This window comes from Scylla paramamosain, chromosome 12 (genome assembly GCF_035594125.1).
Source record: "Scylla paramamosain isolate STU-SP2022 chromosome 12, ASM3559412v1, whole genome shotgun sequence".
NCBI classification, from domain to species: domain Eukaryota; kingdom Metazoa; phylum Arthropoda; class Malacostraca; order Decapoda; family Portunidae; genus Scylla; species Scylla paramamosain.
Genome location: NC_087162.1, coordinates 12,342,046 through 12,351,448, shown reverse-complemented (window position 1 = coordinate 12,351,448; position 9,403 = coordinate 12,342,046). Strand labels below are relative to the sequence as shown.

General features: G+C 43.5%; 1 protein-coding gene across 1 annotated transcript; it reads left to right on the top strand.

The window, feature by feature from the left end:
• On the top strand, nucleotides 1–9,061 carry LOC135105684 (uncharacterized). The gene is made up of 3 exons (XM_064014070.1): nucleotides 1–135; nucleotides 2,224–2,485; nucleotides 2,677–9,061. The coding sequence occupies exon 3, from the start codon at nucleotides 7,679–7,681 to the stop codon at nucleotides 9,059–9,061; it is 1,383 nt and encodes a 460-aa protein (XP_063870140.1). The 5' UTR covers nucleotides 1–135; nucleotides 2,224–2,485; nucleotides 2,677–7,678.
• The last annotated feature ends 342 nt before the right edge of the window (nucleotides 9,062–9,403 follow it).

Below are 9,403 nucleotides of genomic sequence, written 5' to 3'. Positions count from 1 at the left end.
ACACAACCTCAGATTGGTCAACTGGCTGAAAACAAACACTGATGTGTCAGAAAATATGAAGAGGTTAACAACTGAACTTTTTCCAAACCAAATTCAAGTTTCCTTGTGTCCACTACTCTTTTGTAGTCCAGTGATGTAAGTTAAGCATATTACAAAAATCTATCAAATATAAGATAATAATGACTGTCAACTTTGTAATAAAGCAAAGGTGTTCTCATCAACATTCCATTATTTATTTATTTATTTATTTTATTTTATTTTATTTTTTTCATCTTTTTTGTCGTGGTGGGATTTGGGAGGAAAATGAAGGGGAGCCACACAAATGCTGAGAATTCATGAAGGGGGAAGGGAGAGAAAAAGGTTGAGAACCACGGCTCAACTCTCTCTCTCTCTCTCTCTCTCTCTCTCTCTCTCTCTCTCTCTCTCTCTCTCTCTCTCTCTCTCTCTCTCTCTCTCTCTCTCTCTCTCTCTCTCTCTCTCTCTCTCTCTCTCTCTCTCTCTCTCTCTCTCTCTCTCTCTCTCTCTCTCACACACACACACACACACACACACACACACACACACACACACACACACACACACACACACACACACACACACACACACACACACACACACACACACACACACACACACACACACACACACACACACAAGGACTGTTTCAAAGGCCACTGAGATATTTAACTGGGTTCCCACAGCTACTTTTCCCATTGATGGTGCAGAATCCTAGGTAAACTATCTAGAATTATAAAAACACTCTTGAAGACCCTTACAACTTTCAGTACAGCCTATTGAAAGTGGGTAAGATAAGGCAGTGTGATGTTTGAGTCCAGACCAGCATGGGAAGTTTTGTTCTCTCTTCTAGAGCTACACCTTGGCTTACTGTAGTGCTGGCTTTCTTCAGTGATAATTGAAGGACTAGGAAGGTGGTCTCAGCTGGTTGCTTCTTAGGAACTTTCTTGTATTGGTTATGGCTATTTTTAAAAAGCGTCAATAAGAAACTCCATTTTCTGGGAGACTGTTCCACCTTTTTTATGAATGTGTCATCAAAAATTGTCCCTCTTTGTGGTGTAATGCATTGATTTGGGGAGCTTGAAGGTGTGGCCTCTCGTGACAGTTTAGTGCCTCCTTGGGAAGAACTGGTCAGGGTTGATATGTTCACAGCCTCTCTTCATTTTGAATACCTCAGTCATGTTCCTCAAGTGTTGATTGGAATAGAAAGAAAATGGTCCTGCTAGAACAGCTTTCTGTGTCATCTCCACCAATAGTTTTCTTCCATTAGTTGCTTACTCTGTACAGGAGTGTTCCTGTCCTCTCATATGGGGAGGTTCAAGTAACACAGTCCTATACAGGATGGAGTCAAAAGCTGCTTGTCTTATTGTCTCCTTTCAATAGACTGTCTTGAATCTCTAACTGGCATAATGTTGCATCACTTACTGTCTTCTACCTTATCCATGTGTACTGCTCTTCTAAATGTGCTAAATGCATGTCTGCCCCCTCCGTGGCCATGCTGCCCTCCATGGCCATGCTGCACTGACTTCCTTCTCTTTCACCTCTTTTCTGTACAGCTTACTAATTGAAGAGTTAACCAGTGTCTTCACTCTTTTATCCCTTTTACCCATAATCTCATAGAACTCTTCCCGTGTCAGTTTCCTGTACTACAGAATAAAGTAAAGATAGGATTGTCATGGTTGAATAGCTAGTCATTGTTTTTGTCCCCTTTATTATAAATGATATCATCATCAATGTAATAAAATACTCTTGTTATCTAGAATACAACAAAACTGATTTTGCAGCTGAAGGAGACAGAATTAGTCTATTATTGTACTTGTGGAAATGCTATTTTTTTTTTTTGTTAGCAGTGACAAAGTATGTGTGTTTGGTGATTTGTATTTGCAAAGAGTTGATTTATGTTTGCAGTGACCAGTTCACTTGTACACTGGGAGGCTTGATAACAAAATCCCCAGGATAGATTTTATGTAAGGATAACAAGTCTTGTCTCTTTAGCAACTTTTGATAACATCTTGTGTTACCTGCTGTCAGCACAAGAGAAAACAATGTCACATCTTGTGGGTACTTTGTATATCAAGTCTTGTCTCTTCAGCCGAGCTGCCTTTGCTAGAAGAATGTCATGTGTCATCTGCTGTCAGCATAAGAGAATGGTACCACTTGTTGAGGTTACTTTAACCACTTTCCCTAAACTAACTATAACCATTTCAGGTGAATCATAGTGCAGCATGGGACAAACTTCCTCTGCTGTGTGGGCCATGCTGTGCAGCTTACCTTGGCACTATGTTGTGGAGGCAGTGCAGCACCTCACCCACCTATAACACTGTGTTGTGGAGGCAGTGCAGCACCTCATCCACCTGTAACACTGTGTTGTGGAGGCAGTGCAGCACCTCACCCACCTGTAACACTGTGTTGTGGAGGCAGTGCAGCACCTCACCCACCTGTGACACTTCTCTTCAGACTGGTGATTAGTGTGAGTACCTAATTATATATATATATATATATATATATATATATATATATATATATATATATATATATATATATATATATATATATATATATATATATATATATATATATATATATATATATATTTTATTTTATTTTATTTATTTATTTATTTTTTTTTTTTTTTTTTTTCTCTTCTCTCTCACCATGTAGGAAGGGACTGGCCTAGGGCAACAAAAAGGCCCACTGAAGGTGCAGTCCCCAAAGAGTGTAGTCAAAGGGTTATCCAAAATATGTGTTTTGAAACAGTTTAGTTCAAAGGCAGGAGGGAATACAGCAGCAGGCAGAGAGTTTCAGAGTCTACAGGATCTGAATTTTACCTACACAGGTGTGGTTCTGCCTCTGTGCCTATATTGTTTAGGTTTTTCCCTTCAAGGACGGGACAGTAGACACCTGCCAAAATGATAATTACTCACAGTGAGGTCTGAAGCACTGGATCAGGAGAACTTATTCTTAAACCCAGCTAACTGCACTGAACGTTTCCCTTTGTGTCCCACAACACAAGGGGGCAGTCACAGCCTGCCCTCTAAAGACAACTTTCTTTCTTCACATAAAACTACAAGGACCTAATTATACACACACACACACACACACACCCAAGCAGCCAAGCTGGAAGGATGCACTGGTAGCAGCTCTACGATCATCAAGATAAGCCAGTTGTGGTATAGGGAGTTTGGAGCAGTACTGTTTCTGTCTCCATAATGAAATAGGAAAAAGGTAGAGGTGATTCTAAAAGTAGAGTTGAAAGAAAATTAGAAGGGAAAATGGAGCCAGACCGAAGTGGTTTGTTTACACCGAGCAATGAGTCAGCAGTGGGAGAAAACAACTTATCAGGGTTTTGTGATGACACTGAGGTTAGCACAAAACTATGGCAAAGAAGAGTGTTGGCTCTGGAAAGTGACATGGAAAAACTGATGGAGAGATTCAGAGCTATGGAAGAGACCTAGGTAAGCCAAATTAAAGAACTGAAGGGATTGAAAACCGAAAACATAGAGCTAAGAAATTGGTGCGACGCTCTGGAGATAGAAATTAAGGAATGCAGTAAGAAAGTGGAAGAAAGTGCCAAAACTGTAGTGCAATTAAATGAAAGGCAAGATGCATGGAAAAAGCTCCAAGAAGGAGATAAGGTAAAGTTTGAGAGGAAAGTAGATAAGTTGGAGAAACAAATGAGTGAGCAAGAGATCATACAAGGAGAGGCAGTAAACTTTGAGAAAATAATAGAAGAACAATTAAATGGGGCCAAAATAATGCAAAAGGTGGTAAATGTTATCAAGATAAATGAGTCTCTTGTAATAGAGACAGTTAACAAAAAGAAATGTATAATTGTCTTTGGGGTTAAGGAAATTAAGGAAATCAACAAAAATGTAAGAGAGAAAGAGCTGAAAGAGATAGTCAACAAAGTGGTGGGAAAGGTACAAGAGGAGGGAAGATGTCTGGTTGATGAAGTGGAAGAATACCACAGAGTTGGGAAATTTAGAGGTGAAGGACACAGACCCATAAGAATAAAATTTAAATTGCAGAAGGAAGCTGAGGAGGCTCTGACAGGAACCTGGAGATTAGCTAAAGATGAGGTAAAAAACATATGGCTGAGAAGAGACTTAAATGAAAAGGAAAGAAAAGAGCTAGTTAAAATGAAGGAGGAAGTAAAGGCAATAAAACAAGGAGAGATCAGAAGACCAGAAGGAGATATTTTATTGGAGGGTGTTGGACATGAAAGTGAGGAAGTGGTACCTGAACAGGAGGGAGAACAGGGAAACAAGCTAAGGGAAAAAAAGGGCATTTTGAAGGTAGCTTATACAAACATTAATGGACTCATCTCAGGATTAAGGGAATTAAATGTTTATTTAAATGAGAAAAGTCCAGATGTAATGGGATTCACAGAAATAAAATTATATGATGAGTTAGAGGTAAAGAACATTGGGCAAAATCAATACAATTTATGGAAAAGAAGTAGAATATGTAAGAAAGGAGGAGGAGTGATGTTTCTCGTCAAGAAAAGCTTAAGGGTGGTTGAAATAGAATATGGTAACGGATTAGCTGAGGCAGTAAAAATTGGAGTGGAAAATACACAAGGCAAAAAGAGACAATACATAGTGATGTACGTACCACCAAAAACCAATGCCTGGTCAAATGAAGAATATGAAATAATGATAAAAGACACAGTGAACTGGACAGAGAAAGTGTTAAGTGGTGATAAAACTGATCATGATGTGAGACTTTAACTGTAAGGAGGTGTGTTGGGAACAGTGGCACACGGAGGGAACAGAATCATCTTAGGGAAATAAATTATTACAGCTGGCAATGGATGATATATTAACTCAATGGATTAAAGGAGATACAAGATTTGGAAAAGATGGAGAAGCATCAAGACTAGATCTGTTATTTACTGAGGAACCAGAAGGAATTGAGAATGTTCACATGGGGTGTCTGTTAGCCAAAAGTGACCACGCTACCATAGAATTCAATATAAATGAGGAAATAAAGAATCAAAGGAATGAAGAACTCCATGCTGGGAGATTAAACTACTGTAAGGCAGACTTTGATAACATGAAGTTTTTTCAAGAGGAGAGGTGGGATAGATTCCATAAGGCTACAGGGGTCCAAGAGAAGTGGGACGAATTTCTTAAAATATATAAAGAAGGTGAAGAAAAGTTTATGCCTAAAAAGCAGACAGTAATAGCTGGTAAAAAAGAGTGGTTTAATAAAAGATGCAAAGCAGCGAGAAGGACAAAAGAGGATACATGGAAAAAATGGAGGAAAAGTAAATGAATTAACTTGTGGAATAATTTCAAACAAGTAGGGAATGATTATGTGAAGATTCTGAGGGATGAGCAAAGACAGTTTGAAAAAAGATATAATAGACAGGTATAAACATGAGCCAAAACTCTTCTATAGATATGTGAATGGTAAACTGAAAAGCACAGTGAGTAGAGGAAAGCTAATGGTAAATGGAGTGGTTTATGAAGACCCAAAAGAGATTGCAGAAATGATGAATAAGAGCTTTAAGGAAGTTTTTACAAAGGAAAAGGAATTTATAAGGCCATTGTGCACACCTGAAAATAGAAAAATAGAGGAATTTCAAGTAACAGAAGAGGAAGTTGATGAAATCATCAAAACGTTAGAATTGAGAAAGGCCACAGGACCAGATGGAGTGTTGGGATGGGTAATAAAAGAATGCAGTAACCAGCTTAGTGATAAATTACATACCATCATATGTACCTCTATTAATGAAGGAATAGTTCCACAGGATTGGAAAAGAGTAAACATCGTACCCATATTTAAAGGAGGAGACACACAAGACCCACTAAATTATAGACCAGTTTCGCTGACAAGTGTAGTTGCAAAAATATGTGAAAGGATAATAAAGAACAAATGGACAAAGTTTTCGGAAGATAAGGTCATTCTCACAACTTGTCAATTTGGCTTTAGAAAAGGGAGATCTTGTGTCACTAATTTATTATGCTATTATTCAAGAGTAATTGATATACAGGAGAGAGATAGTTGGTCAGACTGTATTTATCTAGATTTAAGAAAAGCTTTTGATAAAGTGCTGCCTAATAGACTGCTGTGGAAGCTGGAAAAGATAGGTGGTGTAAGTGGAAAAATGCTGAAATGGATGGACAATTTCCTTAAAAACAGAGAGATGCAAACAGTAATTAGGGACCAGACATCAGTGTGGAGCCCAATATTAAGTGGGGTCCCCCAAGGGTCAGTGTTGGCACCAATAATGTTTGTGGTGTACATAAATGATATGGTGGAGAATGTATCCAGCTATGTGAGTCTTTTTGCTGATGATGCAAAACTTATGAGAAGAGTGAAGGGAACGGAAGATTGTGAAGAATTACAAAGATATATAGACAAGGTGTGGGAGGGGAGCAACAGATGGCAAATGGAATTTAACTCTGGTAAGTGTAAAAATATGGAATTTGGAAAAAGTTAACAAGGTGTAGATAAGATAAGAAATGAAACAATAAATAAGACAACAAGAGAAAATGATCTGGGAGTGATTTTCTCAGAAAATTTATCATCAGAAAAACATATTAACAAGATAACAGGTGAAACTCTCAGCCTACTAAGAAATATAAGAGTTGCCTTTGCTTATCTGGATATAGAAATGACGAGGAATATTATCACCACAATGATACGGTAATCTGGTCACCACATGAAAAAAAAGCACATAAGAAAGTTGGAAGGAATACAGAGAGCAGCAACAAAGATGATAACAGAATTGCAAGATATGTCATATGAGGAGCGACTAGCTAGAATGCAACTCCCAACCTTGGAAAAGAGATGAGAGAGAGGTGACTTGATTGCTTTGTACAGATTGCTGAGTGGGATGGAAAAACTAGATAGGGAACATCTCTTTATAATGAACAAAAGAGAAACAAGAGGACATGGAAGAAAACTAAAAGTAACCACCTGCAGAAGGTACATAAAGAAGTGTTACGAGAGGACAAGATCATGAAGATACCCAGACTGAGTCCCAGCGGAAGTGGAGGATGACGTCGCGCTACGTCACCTCGCTGGCCGCCTACCCTGGGGCTCGGGAGTATCACGTGACGTGTAGCAGCCCTGGGATTGGTGGCGGAACAGTTTGGGAGACAGAGTGGCGGGAGAGCACTGGTGAGGAAAGGAAGCCCGCGCGTCGCCGACACTGCCTCCTGTACTTGTATGTGCCTTTTTGTGAGCTGGAGCGAGGCATCAAGAAGCCTTCCGAGGGTCGACAAGATGCCCGGGGTGCCGAGCTACAGCATAGGACTACTGTGTAGTGTGAGCAACGGAGAATAGAGGGCCAGAAGCCGACAAGTGTGTTTTACTACTCGCCTTCTGAGGGGAGCCAGGGGAGAACACGGAGCGCCGCAGGGTAAGTTCACCGTCACGTATGCAGGAAGCACTGGACCCCAAAAGTGTAAGTGTGACGGCCCACGGGGTGGTGAAGTTACAGTGGTGTCAGGAGTGGGAAGAGTTAAGTGCTAACTGTGTGCGTCGCGGTGTGTTACCGAGTGTGCGTGTGTATTGGACAGGGGAGGCGAACAGCGGTGGTACGGGTAACGTACTTGTGGATCGCAGCGGGCGGGCGGACGGTGCAGTGTGTTTTGCCATGGTAAGCTGCGTGTTGTGTTAAGTTACGGTGCCTTACAGTAATTAAGTCAGCATGGCGGCGAAAGAAATCACACTAGCGGATGTTATGAGTGCCCTGAAGGCGCAGGGAGAGGTACAGCATGCTGAGTTGCAAGCGGTGACGAGCAGTGTAGACCGTGTATTTAAGGAGGTTATGGGGCTCATGAAGGAGGAGTGTTCACGGGTTAAAGACGAGGTGTTAAGTGAAGTGTTCACCAAGGATCAGGTGAAGGGAGAGGTGGAAAAAGCGGCCAGTGAACTGAGGAGATATGTGGATGAGGTTGTGGCGGCACAGGCGCCTCCTGTACTCTCTCAGCATAAAGGCACGCTGTTCCAGTCAAGTGGGCGTGCTAGTGAGACTGAGGGGGGGAGTGACGAAGAGGAGGAGGATAATAGTTGTCACGGAAGCCTAAACAGCCTTTCTCCATTGGCCAAGGTGATACCGTCTCCCCTACGCTCTCCTGTAAACGTCTTATCACCTCCACCATCCCCGCTAGCCTCAGTAAAGTCGTACCCCTCTGCTGCCAGCTCCACGTCACGGAGGCTGAAGGACGGGACGAGGCGCCGGCCACAGGAGTTCGATGGAACAGTGTCTTGGGAAGCGTATAAGACACAGTTCGAGCTCTTGGCCAGCGCCCGCCAGTGGAGTCGCCCTGAGATGGCCATGCAGCTGGTGTGGGCACTCAAAGGACCGGCATTAGAAGTCCTGAACCAGCTGCCAGCTGCCCAGCGGTGCTCGTATAGTAAAGTGACGGCGACACTGGAGAGGAGGTACGGGTACCAGCACCAAACCGAGGTGTTCAGGACAAGGTTCCGGGCCAGGTTACGAGGCCCGGGGGAGACCCTGACACGCCTGGCGCAGGATTTGGAGGTGCTGGTGCGGCGTGCGTACCCAGAGGCCAGTGAGGAGATGATCACCATTCTCCTGCGGGATCAGTTCGTTGATGCCATCGATAACCAACAACTGAGGATATACGTCCAGCAGGCACACCCCAAGGACCTTCAGGAGGCCCTGGCGAGGGGCCTGGAGATGGAGTCATTTCTCCGGACGACGCGGGAGCGACCCAGTGGGAATTATGTCCCGCAGAGAGTGAAGGCAAAGAGAGGGGCCGTGCAGAAGGCCTACTCTAGCCCTTCACCGCCCCTAGGTGAGTTCAGGGGTAAGTGCTACTCTTGCGGGCAGCAGGGGCACACCAAGAGGTACTGCCCGCAGGGATCGAGTAGCGGAAAGGCTGTCAACGGCAGAGCAGGGCAATACCAGTACAAACCCTGTTGTTGGAACTGCGGTCAGGGGCACAAGATGGCAGAGTGTGCCCTCATCTCTCCCAGGGATAGCAAGGAGGCTGGGGGAAACGGAAAGAGGCTGGTGGAAGGGGTCGAGCGCCAGCCAGAGAGCCAGAGACCCCAGTCCGCCTAAGTTGCCGCGCCGAGGGTGCCCGGACAGTGCAGGTGGGCGGGCAAGTGGATGGCAAATCTTGCTGCCTCACTGTGGACTCGGGCGTGGAACGTACCTTCGTGCAGGACGGGGTGGTGGCAACTGGACAGCCCCCGGTGGCCCAGCAACAACTGTGTGGTATTACAGGGCACTGCACACAGCTGAGGGGACCAGTGCATGCCAGGATTGCGGTTGGCAGCACGGAGGAGCATCTTCCCGTCTTTGTAGCGGACGTCGGGGAGAACTTGCTCGGCCTAGACTACCTGAAGCAGAGCAGGGCGGTGCTGGACTTCGGGGAAATGACTATGTCGGTCAGAGGTAGTG

Excerpts from the sequence above, each read along its gene's own strand:
- LOC135105684 (XM_064014070.1), top strand. The coding sequence starts at position 7,679 with ATGGCGGCGAAAGAAATCACACTAGCGGATGTTATGAGTGCCCTGAAG.